Source organism: Lithobates pipiens, unplaced genomic scaffold (assembly GCF_037356315.1).
Source record: "Lithobates pipiens isolate NorthernLeopardFrog02 unplaced genomic scaffold, aLitPip1_a1.2 Scaffold_27, whole genome shotgun sequence".
NCBI classification, from domain to species: Eukaryota; Metazoa; Chordata; class Amphibia; order Anura; family Ranidae; genus Lithobates; species Lithobates pipiens.
In genome coordinates, this window is record NW_027507788.1 from 148838612 (window position 1) to 148861385 (window position 22774).

The 22774-nt window shown below is 45.4% G+C and overlaps 1 protein-coding gene across 4 annotated transcripts in view; it reads left to right on the plus strand.

Moving 5' to 3' along the window:
* PRKCZ (protein kinase C zeta) overlaps positions 1-22774 on the plus strand; it is a 614201-nt gene that overhangs the window by 585481 nt on the left and 5946 nt on the right. For all 4 annotated transcript variants that reach the window (XM_077457658.1, XM_077457659.1, XM_077457662.1 and 1 more), the window contains one exon: positions 4092-4207. In XM_077457658.1, the coding sequence (XP_077313784.1) occupies positions 4092-4207 (116 nt within the window). The remainder of the gene's footprint in view (positions 1-4091; positions 4208-22774) is intronic.

A 22774-nucleotide genomic window follows, 5' to 3' on the forward strand; every position in this document is an offset into this window, starting at 1 on the left:
TGTCAACCATCAAGGAGGAACAAGAAGCTCGGCTGCAGCAGGGGAGGTCACTCACATCCTTCGGTTGGCAGAGTGACATGTACCGGCCCTGTCGGTCATTTACACCCCGGGAGTAGAAAACTGACAAGTGGACTAAGTCGCCAGATGCTGGACCCAGGAGAATGGTCATTGCATCCGGAGGTGTTCAGGCTTCTGTGCCTGCGGTGGGGCACACCATACGTGGATCTCCTGGCTCAATCAGAAGGAGCATAGGTTTGTATCCAGGGCAAGTGATCTTTCGGCAGACGCGCCAGATGCATTGGTGGCTCCATGGACTCAGTACCAATTGATCTACGCCTTTCCTCCGCTAAAACTTTTACCACATCTGCTCCACAGAGTGGAGGCCGAAGGGATTCCAGTGATACTGATTGCCTCAGATTGACCTCAGCGTCCCTGGTACGCCAAATTAGTACGCCTGGTTGTGGACGCTCCCTGGCGGCTACCGATGCAAGACGACCACCTGTCTCAAGGTCCGATTCTCCATCCTGCTTTACAATCACTGTTGAGAGCCAGGTGCTAAGGAACCGAGGCCTGTCTGACTCAGTGATTTCAACTATGTTGAGGGCACGGAAATCTTCTTCTCTGAAGATATACCATCGTACATGGAAGGACTATATCTACATGTGTGAGGAGATGGGGTGGCGTCCGCGCACCTATTCCATTTCCAGGATCCTGCTGTTCCTACAGCAAGGCGTAGACTAGAAGCTGGCTTTAAGCACCATTAAGGGACAGATATCAGCCTTGGCTGTATTTTTCCCATGATCCCTGGTGTCTAACTCTCTAGTGAGCACCTTTGTACAAGGGGTCCAGCATGTAGTCCCTCCGGTGTGTCCACCCTTGCCCCTGTGGGATCTGAACCTGGTGTTATCGGCGCTTCAGAAACTGCAGTTTGAGAACATCAGGGACATTCCCTTGTTGACTCTTTCTTCTTTCTGGTCTTCTTTGTGCCATTACATTGGCCAGGAGGGTTTTGGAACTGGCGGCCTTGTCTTGCAGGTCACCCTATCTTGTTATCCACAAGGATAAGGTGGTGTTGCGTCCGCAACCTTCTTTTCTACCTAAGGCGGTTTTGGCTTTTCACATCAATGAAGACATTGTGTTACCATCTCTGTGTCGTAAACCGACACATCCTAAGGAGGTGGCCCTCTATTCCCTGGACATGGTCCGGCCTCTAAAAGGTATATCTGCCATGGCTCCCTTCCGGAAGTCAGACTCTGTTCGTTTCGGTAGCTGGTCCGAAAAAAGGGATGGTGGTCTCGTCGGCCACCATTTCCAGGTGGATCAGACGGATTGTGGTCCAGGCCTATTCCACCAGGGCAATTGGGACCTCTTGGGCTTTCCAACATCAAGCGTCAGTTGCTCAAGTGTGTAAGGTGGTGACTTGGTCGTCCGTTCACACCTTTACAAAGTTCTACAAAGTGGATGTAAACGCATCGTCTGATGCCTGCTCTGGCCGCAAAGTTTTGCAAGCGGCCATGTAATGTTGCAATTTTACACTCTTTCTTCTGTTAAGAAAAAGTTACCTTTTGAATATGAATGTACCTTGCTGCATTTGTTGACCGCAAGTTCTAATGCAGTTAGTTCAGATGGTGACTTCCCTGTTAGGGAGCACTGCTGGTTGTGGGTGAAGTTATGTTGCTGTTCCCACCCCTCGTTATAACACTGCTTGGGGAGCTGTGTCCGTCAATGAACTTCAGAGAAAAGGATTTTACAGTGAGTACAAAAATCCTATTTTTGCACTTGTAAACCTTCTCTTGATATAGACCTACACCCAGCAGCCACAAAGGTGAGCAGGGGGGGGGGGGGGGGTGTTAAAGTACAGAGGAGAGAAGAGAGGGGTTTGGGCTGTGGAGATGAGCACCCCCAAAGTGGATGTTCACATCGGTGCTGCGGTGTGTAGGGCAGTCCATTCATTACATTGGACTTTTGTTATTTGCACTTAACCAAAAACACACTGCCTTTTGCCAATGTGTGGGGTTAGGAATTAATGACACCCCTGTGTTTCTGCTAAGGAGCAGCATGTTTACATGTAAGTCAGTACTGTGAATCAAGGCCTAAACTGGGGTACCTCAAAACTGAAAATACTTTTCAAGGGTGCACTAATTGGAAAAAGGTTGAGAAACATTGGTCTAGAGCTGAGCATCTTCTATATCTATCTATATATCTGTATATCTATATACACACATACACGTTTGTTCCTGGATTCCTTTCCTCTGGGCTTGCAACTCAAATTCTCTGTGCACATCAGCCTATTTACCTTCTCATTAACTGCACTTGTTAATACATGGCTTGTTAAGTACTTGTCAGAAAACTCTCTATAGAGTCTTCTACAAAACAAAGGGCTTAGGGACACATGGACTCTGTCAAGTCTGTTGTGCAGTCATGTACTGCTCCCCTGCGTGATTTGTCCAACTAGGCCAGAATACAATGAGGAAAATACGCTGAGTTCATAAAGAAGCAAAGTAAACCAGACAGGTACCTAGACAGCTCAAAGTGACCAGAAGATGAATATATGATATATTAGAACAACCAGTAGATTCTGAGATGAAGTCAGCTAATATAATATACAGAGCTTAAAGAGGAAGTAAACCCTGATGGGTTTACTTCCTCTTTTTTTCCCTGCAAAGGTAAAGCATAATGGACTACTATGCATCGCATAGTAGCTCATTATGTGTCACTTACCTGACACAGGAGCCAGCGAAGTCGCCGCTGTCCCCTGTAGTCCGCCGCATCCATGTTGCTTGTGGCGTCTCGCAGCTCCGACGAATCACAGCGGCGCAACCGCGATGACGTCACTCCCGCGCATGCGCACGGGAGTCGCGTCTCGCAGCTCCGCCGCTGCCATACGGCGAAGCCGCGATGACGTTACTCCCGCGCATGCGCACGGGAGTCGACAAATTTGGCAAATCCATTCTTGGATTTGCCGCATTTAGTGCGCCTGCGCGCCGCAGACAGCGGTGCCCATTTTCGGGCAAATATCTCCTAAACCATATAGGTTTAGGAGATATTGCTTGGACCTACAGGTAAGCCTTAATCTAGGCTTACCTATAGGTCCAAGTTGTTTGGAAGGGTTTACTTCCTCTTTAAAGGGCAACTCCACTTTCATGGGAAAAACTATAGAGTATGCAACTGATACAAAAGCCATGTTGTAATTTAAGCCTTTCCTTGCCAGAGCCATTGTTTGTTTTTAGATCTGAAAGCAGACACTAGGGAATAAAATAGTGGTTGTTCCAATTTTTTGTTACATCATAGTTCTGTAAAAAAAAAAAAATTGCACTGAATTAAATTTTAGGGCACATTCTTGAAATATATTGCCTAATATTTGGTGAAATATAAAAGATGAAATTGCACAGAGTAAATAGATACCCAACATGTCAATTCTTAAAATCCACACCGATCACTTACGGTGTTAATTCAGAAAAGGAAGGGGTCCCTTCCCCCGTTTTCCATCCTTAAAAGATCACCCACAGTGGGATGAGGGGACCGGGGCGGCAGAAAAAAGATGAAAGGAGGGGTGGTGGGGCAGCATTTACTTGTAACGATCCCTTGTAATTTTCCTCCTTTGGCAGCTGAATGCCGATAGAAGGGGGAAGGAGAAACGGACTTTCAGCTGCTGCAGGAGGAAAATACAGATTGGTTCCAGCAAATGCTGCCCTTCCTATCCAGGTTAGGGTGGTCGGTGAGGAAGGATCACGTTCTACCCGTCACCTGCCCATGATCGAGCCCTGGTGTGGTGTATATATTTATGTTCCTGTGGTCTGACTATACAGTATTTGTTTAATTTTCTGTATGTATGTTCATGTTGATGCCTTTCTGCATGTAACCATTGTGTGTTTAGGAAGTGTGTAACAAGCATTTTGTGCTTTAATTTAGTTTTTTTGTGATCCTGAGACAAATAAGGTTTAGCACTTCTGCATTGGTAGGTCAATCTGTATGATCTCCTCTTCTGTAACATGTGTTGATAGGGTGGTGACTTGTTGCAAAATAACATGACATACTTTAGAAATTAAAATGGCTGTTGCATAAATGACATTTTTTCTCTTTTTTTCTAGCTGGAGAAGAAGCAGGTGGTTCCACCCTTCAAGCCACAGATCACAGATGATTACGGTTTGGACAACTTTGACACACAGTTTACCAGTGAGCCAGTGCAACTTACACCAGATGATGAGTACGTAACATGAAACCTAAAGTGTTTATATACAGCAATTCTGTGGTCACACATTTATAGATAAGATTCTAAGTAAAAAAAGTAAAGTTTGTTAAATATAAGACATAGTGTTGTGACTATATTTCAGGGGAGAGCTTATTTGGCTGTATTTCTCCTGTGGATCACAGCAGTGTAGTTTGTTCTGCACCCCTGTGACCTGTTTTCAGCAGACAGGGCTGATGTCACAGAGCCAGTCCAAGCTTGGAAAAGATTGCGACTATGTGGTCAGGATCTGCCAACATGCCTGGACAGACACCTGGCTCAGCCTCTTAGTGAGCCGCTGAGAGCATGAGACGGCTGCTTCCTTCCTGACAGTCACCAGCTCTCTGCTCAGGGAGCCCTGTGAACTGAGCGACCGGTAGTATTTGATCGTTTGGTTTTCAGTGTTCGAGCCATCGGGGGACAGATGTTGCATCCAGCTAGGTAAGCATGACTGAAAAAACAGGATTTAAAGGATTAAAACAGCTTACCTGTAAAATCCTTATCTTTGATGTACATCAGGGGACACGGAGTCATAGTAGTAGTTACTATGTTGGTTATATGGGCCACCGATAGGTGATGGACACTGGCACACCCTAAGGCAAGACATGTACTCCCTATATAGTCAGTTTTGTAGCCAAGCAATACAAGTGTACACCAAGAAGGGAGGGACCTCTGTGTCCCCTGATGTACATCAAAGAAAAGGATTTTACAGGTAAGTGGTTTTAAAAATCCTATTTTAATTTCTTACATCAGGGGACACACAGCTATAGTAGTTACTATGTAGGATGTCCCATCGCAATGGCAACTGAAGGGAGGGAGACACAATAAAAAAGGAGGCCAGAGGACTCATACTGCAGCTTGCAGTACACTGCGCCCGAAGGCCATATCCTCATGACCTTTAACATCGATTTGATAAAATCTGGTAAACGTACCAACTGAAGACCAAGTTGCGGCCTTACAGATCTGAGCCGTAGAGGCCTGATGATGCACCGCCAAAGAGGCACTGTGTAAAACAATTGAAAATCAACTGCAAAAAACTCTGCGCCAAAAATTAATAAACTAAAAAAATATATAAAAAGCTGCTCCCCTAGAAAAGGAGTATAGAACTCCTCAGTAGTGTAAATAAAATGACAATGAGGCGCTAGTGTTGATAAAAAGTGATACTAAATTCATCAAAAAAACAATCAAAATTAGAAACACTGCAAAATATACACCAATATTGGAATATTGGATAATAGTGGATCTAAAGAGTAAATATTGTAGTGACCGTGCGTTCATAACAAAAATTTCGTTATACACAAGTGTGTACATATACAAGAGAGTCCCATTCAAGTGACACGTAATAAGAAAAGTGTTTAGAAGTCCATCAACACAAATCTTCCAATGTGTGGCAAGCTCTTCCAAATACGTTGACTAAACCTTCACCATACATTTAAACGGAACTCGCCTAAAAGTGAATGGATTTGCAATCTGTTTACCAGATCAGTTTGACCTCTTTATTTAAAAAGATAGTCAAACAGCGCTTATACAGGTATGTGCCTGCTCACATTAGATTGGCATGGAGATATAGGGAGAACTTCCTCCTCACAGGCTCAGTCGGAACACATAGAGCGAGAAACATCCATAGCATAATACTGTTTATTTGGGTAGGTCAGCATGGCTTCAGAAACTGATGTTTCTTCCCCCTAACGCCCTGCAATTGATTTTGGAGCCCCGTTGGATGACATTATTAAGAATGTCACAGGTGGGAAGAGTACCTTGCTCCCACAGGCCAGGAAGGCTAAGGAGCCACACCACAAGCAAGGGCCCTCATTTTCCGCTCCCAGTCCAACAGGACGACCTCTGAGGGACAAAAGCGTCCCTGGAACCGCAAGCCTGTGAGCAAAAGTGCTACCGCATGAAGGTTGCCCCCGCCCGTCATACAGGTGGGGGGGTTGCCTTCGGGAGTTGCAGCCAGGTGGGCCTCTCGGCTATCTGACCAGTGGGTGTGCAAACTGATTTCCTCTGGCTACAAGATAGAGTTCCTCTCTTGGCCACCAAACAGACTCTTCCCCTCCAGCATACCCTTACTCCCAGCTCGCTGGAAGGCCCTATTGGGGGGCAGTATGGGACCTGCTAAGCTGCAGGGGAGTAGTGCCTGCTTCGGAGTCGGAAAGGTTTCAGGGGTTCTACTCCAATAGGTTTGTAGTCCCCAAAAAGGAAGGGGTACATCCAATCTTGGACCTAATAGCCTCAATTGCTTTGTTAAAGTACAGAGGTTCAGAATGGAATCAGTTCGCTCAGTAGTCGCTGCACTCCATCAAGGAGATTGCCTGGCGTCTTTGGACTCCAGGATGCATACCTGCACATACCCATATGCCTCAGGCATCAGAGGGTTCTGCGAATTGTAGTCAGGAAGTCCACTATCAGTTTGTGGTTCTCCCATTTTCTTGGCTTGGTTTCAGCACCCCTAGTGTTCACCACGGTGTTTAATTCAATTTTGGCGTTGTTGAGACAACGCGGGATCGCAATTGCAGGTTATCTGGAGGATCTCCTTCTGAGAGCAGCTTCCGCCTCAGAATTAAAGGAGGATGTGGCGATCACCATGCAAACCCTGCAAAAATTTGGGTGGCCGTTGAACCTACAATGGTCGGTGTTCATACCGATTCAGCGTTTGGAGTACCTGGGCTTACCGCTGGACAAAACTGTAGACTCTCAGAGCCGCAGTAAAACTATTGCTGCACCGCAGGTGGTCATCACTGTGTTTCTGCATGCGAGTTTTGGGCCTCATGGTGGCCTCCCCCAAGGTGGTACCGTACACCCAGTTTCACACCAGAGTCTTGCAGAAGCAGATATTGACGAAATGGGACAAATCTCCGTTATTCCTGGATCGGCAGATTCAGGTGAGCCGGTCAGTCAGGGACTCCCTGCTTTGGTGGCTGAGGTCCCCGACACTTCGGTCCGGGAAGTTGTTCCTACCTCTGCATTGGACTGTGATCACAACAGACGCCAGCCTGACCGGCTGGGGTGGAGTACTGGGAGCCTAGGGTCTCTGGTCAGGTGTGGAACCGAAGTTGCAGATCAGTATGCTCGAAATTTGCGCAATCAGGTTGTTGCTTCTCCACATAGTCGATGAGACTACGAGGGCGTCCAATCCGGTCAGACAATGCCAAGACGGTGGCATATGTCTACCTTCAAGAAGAAACAAGTAGCTTGGCTGCAGCACGGGAGGTCGCTCACATCCTTCAGTGGACAGAGTGACAGGTACCAGCCTTGTCGGTCATTTACATCGCGGGAGTGGAAAACCGGCAGGTGGACTATCTAAGTTGCCAGATGCTGGGCCCAGGAGAATGGGCATTGCATCCAGGGATGTTGAGGCTACTGTGCCATGCGGTGGGGCACACCAGACGTGGATCTTATGGCCTCCCATCTCAATCGGAAGGGGCAGAGATTCGTACCCAGGATAAGAGATCCTTGGGCAGATGCGTCAATCGCACTGGTGGTTCCATGGGATCAGTACCAACGGATCTATGACTTTCCTCCTATAAAGCTACTACCACGTCTGCTTCGCAGAGTGGTGGCCGAGGGGGTTCCAGTAATACTAGGTCCCCAGATTGGCCTCAGCGTCCCTGATGCGACGACCTAGTACGCCTGGTTGCAAAGGCTCCCTGCCGACTGCTGTTGTGAGACGATCTTCTGTGTCAAGGTCCAATTCTCCATCTTATTTTACCATTGCTGGTTTCAACGGCATGGCTAAATATTCAATGGACTCCTGCGCTTAAATGGGATTTGTGAGGAATGCTCTTAGTGGATGCCGCAAGCACTTTCATGAGACACCAGCTCATGTATATAGACTAAAAGAAAAAATGGTGGTGCTGCGCTTCCAAAAAAATAAATGGGACCTTACACGAAAATGTTATAGAGCTAATTATTCAGATGGAGATATGTCAGATGGTATATATTCAAACTAGTATGGTAAAGTAGTAAGGGAGAACTCTTATCCTAATGTAGACATTCTTCTATCAATAGTGCCTGCAACAGTGTGTACACAATAATAACTGTCACAATCCCAAGTGCAACTTATATCTCTATGATATAAAAATAGTGCTAAGTGCAAAACCACATACAGTGGTCTAACTATAAATCAGACTTCTATGACAGAAAGTGCTGAGTGCATCATAGCAAAACCAGTGACTGAAATATAAACAGTTACTGGCTACGTAAGCGCAAACTAGTGACAATAATAAAGTGCAAAAAATTAAAACAAAGTGCTTAGTGTAACACAAAATATTAACAAAAAACATATAATAATCGAACTATAGAACAAAACTCCATAAACAGAAAGTGCTGAGTGCAAAAAATTGGACTATATCCAGCTGTTAATGACGTGAACACAGTCCCGTGATGATGTCACATAAACATCTAAAGTGATTTTGTGCTGGGAAATATCTCAGAGGTTCTTCCTCCACATAAGTGATTCCACGCATAAGTGTGCACACTGGGTAATTACCTTCCCGCTATATAAAATATAGCGTATATGCAGCCTCCTCTTGGATATACCATGAGTCCCAGGAAAGGGGGTGGAAGGGGGGGCTGTTGAGAGCCAGATACTAAGGTACCGAGGCCTATTGGATCTCGGCTATGTTGGGAGCATGGAAATCTTCTTCTTGGAAGATATACCGTTATCCCTGAAAGGCATACATCTCTATGTGTGAGGAGAAAGGATGGCATCCGTGCACTTAATCAGTTTCCAGGATCCTGCTATTTCCACAGCGAGGAGTAGACCAGAAGTTGACCCTTTATTCCCTGGATGTGGTCAGGGCTATAAAGATGTAGTTGTCTGCCACGGCTCCCCTTTCGGAGTTCGAGTCTCTGTTCGTTTCGCTAGCCGGTCCGAAAAAGAGGTATGGCGGTCTCGTCGACCACCATTTCCAGGTGATTCAGACAGATGTGGTACAGGCTTACGCAAGGGGCAGGTGGCCCCCTTTCCTGCCATGGCCCATTCCGCCTGGACAATTGAGGTCTCTTGGGCTTCCGACCTCGAGTGTCAGTCGCTCTGGTGTGTAGGCAGCGATTTAGTCGTACGTTCACATTTTTACCAAATTCTAGAGTGGACGTAAGCACATTGTTTGATGCCTGCTTTGGCCACAAAGTTTTTGTGAGCGGCCATGTAATGTTGCAATTCTGCACTTATTTTTTCTGTTTAAAGAAAATACAGTTACCTTTGAGTATAATGCATTGTTGCTTTGTTACTGCTAGTTCTGAAGCGGTTAGATAAGGTGGTGTCTCCCCTGTTAGGGAGCACTTCTGATTGTGGGTGAAGCTCTTTTATGCTGTTTGCCACCCCTCGTTATGATAGTGCTTGGGGGACGTCCCAATGGTCAAGAATAAAGGAGCTGTGTCAGTCAGTGAACGTAAGAGAAAATAGGATTTTTGTACTCGGCGTAAAAAATCCTTTTCTCTGTAGTTCACCGACAGCACCCTCCCCTCTTATTGATTATGTTATACTGCTTGTTGACGTACTGAGGCTGCAGGAAGCAGGCTGGGGGGTTGTCACTGAAGGGCCACTTGGGCAGAACTAGAAAGTTAACATGTTCTGCCTAGGCCTAGGTGGCGTAACAACCCAATGGTCAAGAATAAAGGAGCAGTCAATGAACTACAGAGAAAAGGATTTTATGGTGAGTACAAAAATCCTATTTTCTTCGGACACGGGGCCCGGGTATCATCCATTTAGCCCATGAAAGGACATCAGAACAGATCCAGTCAGCATGGCTAGCCCCAGCCGCGAAGCTTCTAGTGGAGCTCAGCACAGCACATCTTTACTCGTGACCAAAAACTGAGGACTCCCAGTAGTGGGAGGGGTTATATATAGGGAGTACATGTCTTGCCTTAGGGGCATGCCCATCACCTATCAGTGGCCCATATAACCCACATAGCAACTACTATGGCTATTTGTCCCCTGATGTAAGAAGAGAAAAACCCTGATTCTCATACTTCTCTCTTAAAAGCATTTCCAGGGATTTATTAAGATTTTGCTTCAAATTTATGATCTCTAATTGCCTGTAAAAACATTTGTGAATTTGAAAACACAGTTTGAACTGTGAATAAGCCAAACTGATGCAAAGATGTACTGTATCTGAGACCACAAACTGAAAATGCTATTCATCTTTAACCACTTCAGCCCCGGAAAAAATTACCCCTTTCTTGACCAGAGCCTTTTTGCGATTTGGCATTGCTTCGCTTTAACTGACAATTATGCGGTGGTGCAACGTTGTACCCAAACAAAATTTATGTCCTTTTTTTCCCTACAAATAGTTTTCTTTTGGTGGTATTGTATCACCTCTGCCTTTTTTATTTTTTGCGCTATACACAAAAAAATAGCGACAATTTTGAAAAAATTCTATATTTTTTTACTTTTTGCTATAATAAATATCCACAAAAATTATATATATAAAAAAAAAAATGTTTAAGCGTATATTGATTGGTTTGCGCAAAAGTTATAGTGTCTACAAAATAGGGGGTAGTTTTATGGCATTTTTATTTTATTTTTTTATTATTAGTAATGGTGGTGATCTGCGACTTTTATCGTGACTGCAACATTATGGCGGACACTTTTGGCACCATTGACATTTATACAGCGATCAGTGCTAAAAATGCACCGATTACTATGACACTGGCAGGGAAGGGGTTAACCACTAGGGGGCGATGAAGGGGTTAAGTGTATCCTAGGGTGTGATTCTAACTGTAAGGGGGGGGGGGGGGGGTGCTACCTAGGACATGACAGCAATCACTGTTTCCGATCACAGGGAGCAGTTTATCTCTGTCATGACACAAGGCAGAACGGGGAAATGCCCCGTTTACAATCACAGGCCACTGGAGAACATTGAGTTCCCGGGACCCATGGGCGTGCTCCTGCGAAAGGCGGCGAATTTAAAAAGGGACGTACCTGTCCCGTTTCCCCCCCATTTGCCTGCCTTTGCCGACGTACATCTGTGTTTGGCAGTCAGCAAGCAGTTAATACTCCAAGTAAACTTACCCATCCATTCATGTCTCCATGCTTTTTTTACTGAGAAATCACTTTGAGACACACACACACACACACACACACACACACACCTTCCTCCCCTTCTGAAGATTCCTGGGATGTTTGACATAATTTGCCTAGGCCTAGAAATCGGGAAACTGAAGAATTGTAAAAAGAAAGTTTAAGCCAAGTAAATATTAAAAATGGTTCATGTTGATTGTCGAAGCTGTCCCTAAAAATTTATATTAAAGGAGTAGGTTCTAGGGCTGCCATCCTAAGAGCCGGTTCACACAGGGGTGACTCAGATCCGACTTCAGGTCGCCTAAGGTCGGACAACATTTAAAAATCAATGTAAGTGAATGAGAGCCATCTTAATGCACGCTACTGAAGTCGCTCCGACTTCAGAAGAGGTTCCTGTACTACTTCAATCCGACTTGTAGGCGACTGGTACCCATTGATTTCAATGGAGGTCGCCTCCAAGTCGGATCTTCATCTATACGGAGGCGACTCTGACAGAATTGGCTCTGAAGGGGGAACTCCACGCCAAATTTAGGAAAAAAATTTGGCGTGGGTTCCCCCTCCGAGAGCATACCAGGCCCTTAGGTCTGGTATGGATTCTAAGGGGAACCCCCTACGCCGAAAAAACGGCGTGGGGGTCCCCCCCCCAGATCCATACCAGACCCTTATCCGAGCACGGTACCCGGCAGGCCAGGAAAGGGGGTGGGGACGAGCGAGCAGCCCCCGCCCCTCCTGAGCCACGCACCGCGTCCCTGGCATTGAGGCCGGAGAGAGCATAGAAGAAGACAGAAGACCGGGCCACCGCTAGTAAAAGAGCTGGAAGAAGAAGTGGTGGTGGCGGCGGCGGCGGCGAAGAAGAAAGCCGTGCTCCTCCGCTAGTAAAAGAGCTAGCAGAAGATAGCGGAAGACCCCCGGAGCTGTGCAATAAATAATTTTAACCCTGTGTTGTGTTTTTTTTTTTTCACAGGTGAATGTACCCCATACTCATTCACGTAGGGTGGGGGGGGCGGTATCCGGGGGCCCCCTTTTTAAAGGGGGCTCCCGGATTCCGATGAGCCCCCCCGCCCGCAGACCACGACAACCAACGTCCAGGGTTATCGGGAAGAGGCTCTTGTCCTCATCAACATGGGGACAAGGTGCTTTGGGGTGGGGGGGCGCATGCCCCCCTTCTTCAAGGCACCCCCCCATGTTGAGGGCACGCGGCCTGGTACGGCTCAGGAGGGGGGGCGCTCGCTCGTCCCCACCCCCTTTCCTGGCCAGCCGGGTAGCGTGCTCGGATAAGGGTCTGGTATGGATCTGGGGGGGACCCCCCCACGCCGTTTTTTCAGCGTAGGGGGTTCCCCTTAGAATCCAGACCTAAGGGCCTGATATGCTCTCGGAGGGGGAACCCACGCCAATTTTTTTTTCATAAATTTGGCGTGGAGTTCCCCCTTCAGAGCTCATTCTCTGATTGGCCATGGCAAAAGTTGCCTGGCCTGGGGTGACTTAAAGTCGTGTTGTAAGTCGCCCCAGGTCGTGTTCAAGTCGTCTCCAAGTTGCCTCACAAAGTCGTCCTGAAGTTGTGTCGCCCCTGTGTGAACCGGCTCTTATCCTGACTTCTCTACACACCCAATCACTGACCTGGAACAAGGAGTTTTTTTTTTAAAGAGTTTACTGGCTGCTTGTTTAGCCCTGGTTCACACTGATGCTTTTCCCATGCCGCATTGCAATCGCACATCATCCATGCGATCTACTGCGGGTGTCAATGTTCGATTAACAACAGTCTGAAACCACTCGCAAAGCGTAGTGCGATTGCCAGACTCTGAACTTATGGGTGTGAAAACCCATGCAATTCAAGTGTGGGGAAAAAAGGGTCCTGCACCATTTTGGATATTGCATTTGATGTGCAAGGGAATGCGCTGCGAAACACACAAGTGTGAACCCAGGCTCAAGGTCACAGATTAACCACTTGCTGACTACCCCATAGCACCTTTAATGCTACAGGGTGGCCACGCTGCGCAGGATCACATGTGTGTATTGTGACGATCTGGGAAGATTAGGTTCAAGTGGTGCATGCAGTTTTCCAGAACCGTGCCAGCCCAGTCTGCATTTTTAGGGCATGCCAGCCCACTTTTATTTAAAGGTAACAAAAAAGTTCAAACAGTAAACTTCCCTCATGGGGGGGTTCCACCATCACTGTATAAACAGAAACTATAGCCTCCTGGCTTACTCACTGTCAGCTTCGTGCTGTTTTGGTCGTGGGCCACATCTGCCTGCTACAGGCGTGCACGCAGGCTGCCACCTGCAGCCTTAGACTCCAAGACCTGTTTCTTTCTCCTAGAATGGTCTCCTTCTGGTACCCTCCTGACCTACCAGGCCAGACTTCCTGTCGACCGCGTGGAGCTGTCTCCAATTCTGAGCACTGAACCTCTACTCCTGGGTTGTTTATGAAGCCAGCACACAGGTGTACAATTAGCAAGCCTACCAAAATCAGGCATACATTGCTCATATGCACCTTTGACATGGGGTCGCATCTCCATAGTCTATATACAGAATCTCACAAAAGTGTACACCCCTCACAATTTTGTAAATACTTTATTATATCTTTTCATGTGACAACACTGAAGAAATTACAATTTGCTACAATGTAAAGTAGTGCGTGTACAGCTTGTATAACAGCGACTAGAGGCGATTCAGTTCGCATTGTGCGCTATACAAGTATTTAATTCATTCATTCAACAGTGTAAATTTGCTGTACCCTCAAAATAACTCAACACAAAGCCATTAATGTCTAAACGGCTGGCAACAAAAGTGGGTACACCACATGGCCAAGACCATACAGCAGTTTACCAGAACAGGCCTTGCCATGGTTGACCAAAGAAGTTGAATGCAGGTGCTCAGCATCGTATCCATAAGTTTTCTTTGGAAAATAGACATATGAGTGCTGCCAGTATTGCTACAGAGGGTGGAGGGTAAGCTTGTCAGTGTTCAGACCATACGCTGCACACTGCATCAAAATGGTCTGCATGGCTGTCGTCCCAGAAGGAAGCCTCTGCTAAAGATGATGCACAAAAAAGCCTGCAGTTTGCTGAAGACAAGCAGACTAAGGGCATGTATTACTGGAACCACGTCCTGTGGTCTGATGAAATCAAGATAAACTTATTTGGTTCAGATGGTGTCAAGCGTGTGTGGCTGCAACCAGGTGAGGAGTACAAAGACTAATGTATTTTACCTACAGTCAACCATGGTGGTGGGAGTGTCATGGTCATTTGATTGCCATTCTGTCAGTACAGAAGGTATGGATCTTGTGTTTCTGTAAAGCAGGTGTATCCTTTCCACTAGTATAAGCACCTCCCCCACTACACTGAATCACCAGCTAGGCACACAGCTCTTTGATCTCCTTCCCAGCCAGTGTCATTAGTACAATGACAAAGTAGATATTTTCCAGCACACCAACGAAGTATTGTCCAAACTGATTGTTTGTATGATCACATCACAAGAACAGTGCAGTGTTTTGGAGGGCAGGACCCCTTTGTCAGGCATTTGATAAATGTGGGATAATAATGTAAAGTATTTAGATAACCATCAAGCAATCAAAAAGGAGCAAGAGAAAAAAGATCCAACCACCCCTTGACACGTGTAATGCCACAAGTTCCGCCAAAAGCTTAGTAAGTTAACGTAAATGTCACAGGCTTATGTGGAAATAAAGGTTGGCAGATATCACATTGATATATTTACCAACCTGTATGTAATGTACATCCCCAGTGACAGTCAGAGCAGACTTGATAAGGCACATCGTTGTACAGATCGGCTTCAGTGCAGGGATCCGTGGTTGCTTAGCAGCATGTCGGATTCAATCAAAACAGCAATTGCCGGCCACATATGCATGCTGCAGCCATCTAACCAAGCAACGGGGGATGTGGCTGGGGCTGTTGATGTCATGGAAACGTAAGACGTCAGGGCACCCCGCCCATCTAGGCAGATCGTGTGAAAAGGCATGCGTGAATAGAGAGAAACGGCCACCAGAGCAGGAGACAGACAAGGAAAGGAGAGAAAGAAGAAAAAATAGTGGAAGAGAAAATTAGGACCAAAGAGTAGTGGAGGGCACAGAGAAGTGTAAATAAAGATGAGCAGGATATATACACAGTGAAAAAGGACAAGAGCAACAAATTTATAGAAATTAAAATAAGCAAAGAAAAAAAAGAGGAGATACACATTAAGAGAAAATAATAAAAATAAACATGAAAACAAAAATAATAATGGTAAAAATAAGAGAAAAAGTAAAATAAATAACTAAAAAAAAAAAGAAAAAAAATCTGAAGAAAAAAAAAGAAAAATACATTTTGATGTATTTTTTTTTTTGGTTGATGATTATTTAAATATTTTATACTGTTATCCCACATTTATCACATGCCTGACGAAGGAGTCCTCCGTGCACTGTTCATGTTAAGTGATCATGCAATAAACAATCCGTTTGGACGCTACTTTGATCCATGATGTGCTGGCAAATATCTACTTTGTGACTTTCTGAACCAGTTTCCAGCTGGTTGTTCCAGCACCCAAACTTTTGAGAGCTTATCCAGGAATGTTGAATATGGAGTAATTTTAGTACAATGATGGTGCATATTTTAGCACTGATCACTGTAATAATGTCACTGGTCCCCAAAAAATGTCAGGTATGTCCCAATTTGTCTGCTGCAATATCGCAGTCCTGCTATAAGTCGCTGATTGCTGCCATTACTGGTAAAAAAAATAATAATAATAATAATTCCATAAATATATCCATTACTTTGTAGACATAACTTTTGCGCAAACCAAGCAATGTATTCTACTTGGATTTTTTTTACCAAAAATATGTAGCAGAATACATATTAGTCTAAATTTAAAGAAAAAAAATTTTTTTTACACCTTTTTATTGGATATTTATAGCAGAAAGTAGAGCTGGATAAATGGAGAATGGAAATACTCTTGTCACTAAATGATATATTGCTCATACATGCTATGGGCATAAGTGAAATTACACCCCAAAATAAATTCTGCTGCTTCTCCCGAGTACAGGGATACCACATGTGGGGGACTTTTTGGGAGCCTAGCCACATACGGGACCCCGAAAACCAAGCACTGCCTTCAGGATTTAAATATAAAATGCTACCAAAAAAAACTGTTAGCAATCACAGGGATCAGGCCTGACTCTGCGAACGCTGCAGTTATGTGTTTAGTGTTTTGTAAGCGACAGTGATCGATCGATCGATACTGCACTTGGGTGGGCTGGGCGGAGGGGCAAAACGCAGGTGCTAGCAGGTATCTGGGCTGATCCCGCTAACAATGCGTTTTTTGGAAACCTAAACTGCTGGGGACGCTAGTATAGATTTGATCAGATCAGATATTGATATACTTCGCTGGGGATATGTGTACCTACATGTCAGTGTAGTGTTTGGTGCACTTACTTTCTCTGTTCTCCTCGCAGTCCGGTCAAAAAGACCGCCCGAGGAGAATGACATCACTTCCTCCCTGCCTGTGTTTACAATACACAGCGGGGGAAGCTTCTCATTCGCCAGGAGCGATCGAGAGGGGGTGGCCAGAAACCAACGGCCATCCCCTCATCCTGGATCGCTCCTGAAGTGAAACGGACCGCCGCATCCAGCGGGAGGGGGTCTGATCGGACCCCCCACCCGCTGGAAGGCAAGCACGTACATGTACATGCTTGTGCCTGTCGGTGCCATTCTACCGACATACATTGCCATGTGGCGGTCCTTAAGTGGTTAAAATACCGCCCAGTTTTATAGAACTCGGGCAGCCGTTAACCATTAGCTTTAATTAAAACAGTCCCCACCAGCCGGCTTGCCTCAAGACCGGCCCACCCCCACCACCGCGGCCATTTCAATACCAGACTGCAAACCTAAGTTAAATCCCATCCTCCCTGTAAAAACCAGGAATTCCACCCTCCAAAATCCACATGCCTGTAAGACAAGCCGCCAATGCTGGGCATGTATTTCTCCATAGCCCTATTCACCCTCTTCCTCATCCTTTCCATTACTCTCCTCGGAGGTGAGGATAGCCAGGAAAAGCGTGGAATTATCTCCGAAAATACTATAATCGCATTAGGGGAGGTAATATAGAAACGGTGAATCTAAAGTCCAAATGTTCCCCAAATCATTACCTCCCAGGTGTATCACCAGAATGGAAGGTGTAGCCATACCTGAAACAAGTTAGCTAAATGAAAATACAATTGAAACCATTGAAGGCCTCTTACGCCCTTCCAAAGCAACTGAAAGGATTCCGGCTGTAAAGACAAGTTCAAGGCTGTTGAGGCACTGTTACGTGCCAAGTGAATAAAGGAATGTCCCAGAATCCATACTGTCTGCTGCAAGTCTAAAAATTAAACAAATTAGGCCTCATGTACAATTTAAAACAATCTGACCTCCCCATATTCTTAATGGCCGAATCCTCCAGACCCCTTCTGGCTGCTTTCGAAGCTGCCCCTATCCGGAATAAGTGGGTGAAAACTGGAAACCATGCAAGCCCAATAAACCAAGGCATTTTTTAAAAATGTAATTAAATTGATATTTTAATAGAGGCATTAAGTTAGCATGTATGAGGAAATGTTCCCCTCCCTGCGGCCTAATCTCCAGGAACTGTCGTACCACTGATACCGGGCACACCCTTCCATCCTCCTGCACCTGCAAGGTAACCCAAGTTCCCTTACCACACTCATAGTTAGTTTGTAAGGTTGAATAAAGACACCAGTCCATCCAGTTCAACCTGAGCGAGTGTCTACAACTGTCCCCATCCTGTACACTGCACACTCACATTGGTCCCTACCCTCAAGGAGCCCACAATCCTAGGTCCCCATTCATATACTAGGGCCAATTTTGGACAGAAGCTAATTAACCTACCTGCATGTCTTTGGATTGTGGGAGGAAGCCGGAGTACCCGGAGGAAACCCACGCAGGCACAGGGAGAACATGCAAACTCCAGGCAGGTAGTGTCGTGGTTGGGATTTGAACCAGCGACCCTTCTTACTGCTAGGTGAGAGTGCTAACCACTACACCACTGTGCTGCCCTATACATGTGTCTGTCTGGTCTGTCACACTGGTCTGTCTTTGACCGCTGCAGCCATATGTGGACCGCAGATTGTTGCCACACTACTTGATTATGGCGGATGCCTGTACCTCCAAACTTCCAGCATGGCACTAACTCCGAGATACGGAATGCACCATAAAAACCTAATACAAAGGCCGTTTTAAGTAACAAGGCCTCACAAGCCAAGTAACATACGACTGGAGTTGTCTCACACAGACCGGCCAGTATCTTGAAGGAAATTGGTCTCCTGCGGTCAGACACGGAGTTCCTTCTTCTGTACCCTTTAACCGCCTGTTTTATCGAAAAATAAGACATGCAGGAAGGCAAACCTTTCAGTCGACAGAAAAAAGAAATGCCTGCCAGAGACTTCACTATATGACTATAAGAAAAACCTTCTAACATGAGAGATGCTGCAAAAGCCAGAAGCCCGCCTTCTGTGGGCCTATCACCATCATTACCAGATCCCCCAGCGAACGATAACCACTTTCTCCAAGATGCTGCATATCCTGCCCAAGTTCTGGGGGCCACTGAACCCGATTTGCTTCTGCTGCCAACTTCATACAAGAAACCATACGTGATCCGGACACCTGGCTCCCTCCTTGTCCGCCTCTGGCAACAATCTCCAAAAACGATCCATCTGGAATCGTGACAGAGTGTCAGTAATATTGTTCAATTTACCGGGCAGAAATTTTTCCTTTAGCCAAATATTGTATTTTAGGAATAAAAAGACTATCTGATGCAATACTCTGACAACCCACAATGATTTAGACAAAAGGCAGTTTACTGCAAAAAGCACCCCTTTGTTGCCAGTCTCCACAAAAATTCTTTGGTTAACAAACGATTCTCCCCATAGCTCCAGAGAAACCAAAATAGGGAATTATTCCAGGAGTACTATATTTCTGGTCGCCTTCTGGTGTATCCAATGATCAGGCCAGGCAGCACAACACCAATGTGTTTTCCAGATCGCCCCAAAACCCTTTGACCCTGCTGCATCCGTAAACAACCGAAAGTCCAGGGCAAACACCACCTCTTGCTGGAACAATGACCGCCCATTGTATGACTGCAGAAAACGAGCCCAAACACATAGATCTTCTTTCAAGGAACAGGACAGCCTGATGTGCGCATATTGGGACTTGAAACCTGAGATGGCCAATGACAATCGACGTGAAAAAATGCGACTAACCGGCATGATCCAGCTCGCAAAGGCTAAGAGTCCTAATAATGACTGCATTTCTTTTAAAAGCACCTTCTTCTTCAGCAAAAAGCGTGCCAACAAAAATCTCAGCTTTTTTACCTTTGCTTCCAGCAAGCTGAACTCCATTCTAACCGTGTTAATGTGAATTCCCAGGAATTCTAATGAAGAGGTCGGAGCACACGTCTTTTCTTCCAAGGGCTTCCCCCGAAAAATTGCATCTATGAATGAAAATTGCGCAACAAACTCGCACACCGCGTGTCATCCGCTGGACCTACAAAAAGAAAATCATCTAGATAGTGGACTACACTGTCCACCTCTGATTGAAAACAAAGCCCCCAATGCAGGAATGTCGAAAAATCCTAAAAATAAGCACATGACAACAAGCACCCCATGGGAAGACGCTTGTCAAAAAAGAAGCAATCATCAAAATGAAAACCCAGGGAGTTAAAAGCCTCAGGGGAAATTGGCAAAAGGCGAAATGCTGATTTTATATCGGCCTTAGCCATTAATGCCCCTTTACCACACAATCTAATCTTCTCAATCGCATCCTCAAAGGACGCGTATGAGACTGAACATAACGACATATTATGTCATCATTCAACAATTGTCCTTGTGGGAAAGACAGGTGATGGATAAGGTGAAAGGAATTATGTTCCTTCTTAGAAACCATCCCTAATGGGGACAAACGAAAATTACTGAACGGGGGGGGTGTCCCTAAAAGGGCCCTCCGCAATCTCTTTCCATACCTTATCTCTCATTACCTGTGGAAAATTGGCAACTGATGATCAGTGCCCTGATTACTTCCCTAGCTGTCCCCTGTGAGGAGATGCCGCTGATCGGCTCTCCTCTCCTCACACTCAGTCAGTGTGAGGCCAGGAGTGCTGATTACTGGCATATCCATGTTTAAATGTGATTGGACACATGGTGATGCAGCTCTTTACACAGATTGGGGTCGCACTGTGTCCTAGGTGCACAGTGCTGGCGCTGCGCTGTGTGTCCCCGGAACTAGAGCTGCACCGCCCCACTGTCATTTGACGGTGGACGGGCAGCAAGCAGATTTCTTGAAGTCTCAGCTGAAACTCAAAAAATAAAATCCAGATGCAGCAAATTCTTTTTTTTTTGGGGTGGTCAATAAGCCCAGCCCTAGCCAAAAAAAAAAAGCTACCTGCCTTTCAGTATTTTATATAGGACTGTTGCGCTGTGTGTAATAGCAGCACTCTCTATGGATACGCTTTGGACCGCATCTGATTCTCATAACACACACATGTCCAGCAGGGGTTGACAAATTTGCTTGGAATCTAGGAGCCAGCTAAAAAAGTTAGGAGCCAGGTCCGTGACGGCGATCTGGACCTGTCCCTGGCCTGACATGGAGACGAGTGAGGGGAAGATAGCCCCCAGCCCCCCACCTGTCTCCAAGTCATTGCCCATAGCTCTTAGAGGGACATTTTTAAATTGCATTTTAGTGTAAATATGAGATGTGAGGTCTCTCTGACCCCAGATCTCATATATAAAAGAGGACCTGTCATGCTTTTTTCTATTACAAGGGATTTTTACATTCCTTGTAATAGGAATAAAAGTGACAAACATTTTTTTTTTTTTTAAAAGAACAGTGAAAAAAATAAAAATAAAAGTTAAAATAAGAAAAAAAAATTGTTTTAAATGCGCCCTGTCTTGCCAAGCTTGCGTGCAGAAGCGAACGCATATATGAAAGCGGTGTTCAAACCACACATGTGAGGTATCGCTGCGATCGGTAGAGTAAGAGCAATAATTCTAGCCCCAGACCTCCTCTGTAACTCAAAACGTGCAACCTGAAGAATTTTTTAAACGTCGCCTATGGAGATTTTAAAGGGTAAAAGTTTGTCGCCATTCCATGAGCGGGCGCAATTTTGAAGCGTGACATGTTGGGTATCGATTTACTCGGCGTAACATTATCTTTCACAATATAAAAAAAAAAAATTGGGCTAACTTTACTGTTGTCTTTTTTTTTTTTTTATTAAATAAAATTTTTTTCCCCAAAAAAAGTGCGCTTGTAAGTCCGCTGTGCAAATATGGTGTGACAGACAGTATTGCAACGACCACCATTTTACTCTCTAGGGTGTTAGAATAAATAATAAAAAAAAATATATATATAATATAATATAATATAATATATAATATATAATATAATATATAAATATATATATATATATATATATATATATATATATATATATATATTTTTTTTTGTTTAGGGGTTCTAAGTAAAGGGATGGAGAAAGACTGGCCCATTAGCATTGTTGGTTGTAATTCCAACGGCCACCACAAGAGGGCGCCAGATTCCAGAAGGAACCATAGGATCACAGAAGGCCTCAAAGCCGGGGGCTCAATTACCGGCCGCCTGCGGCGCGGCCCGACGCGATCGCGCGCGGGGGGGGGGGGGGGGGGTCCACGGAGACGGGATACCCCCAGCTATGCTGCCCCAGGCGCAAGGTCGCTGATTCTAGTCGCCAATGGCGACCGGTTTTGTCGAGCACTGATGTCCAGGATGGCTTCGGTCCATTTTTGAAAAGAGTCCTGTGTGATTTTAATTCAAGTAAAAATTTGCACCTTAACCGGTGAACAAAGCTGCACCGGACTCTTAAAAACTGACTGCAAACCGCAATTGGACATGTGTGAACCTAGCCGAAAGGAAAATTGATACTTGACCAAGGATACTGGTAAACGTGACAGAGGGTGAAGTTCCCGGACTGGAACACACAAAGCAATAAACACCTGAGAGCTCTTTTAAACCCTCCCCACACTTTACAAAACCAAAATAAAGAGTGCCTTTAGGGGGGATGCTCCTACTTCCTGCTCAGATCGCTACGATTGCCAGCCCCTCTCCTCTTTCCCCAAGCCTTCTGGCAGACACACACAGGACCTTTCAGAAAGCACAGTGCGACTCGTGCATGGCTTCTCTGTCAGTTTCCCTTACCCAAGATGCTTGGCCCCCTGCACCCAAAAGCTGATTGAAGAATTGGCTTGGTTGCCAATATTGCTGGATCCCTGGACAGATGTGTCCTTATATTAAAAGTCAGCAGCTACAGTAGTTGCTGCTGACTTTTTTTTTTTTTTTTTTGGAAGACTGCAGCTTCTCAGCTAATTTTTTCATTTTTTGCACCCGTAAAAATCTTAATTTTTGGCAATAAAATGTAATTAAACCCCCAGAATATTATATATTTTCTGAAAGTGGAGGCCCTGTAGACTAAAAAGATAAGATGATGGTTGCAAATTTTTATGGCACCTGATA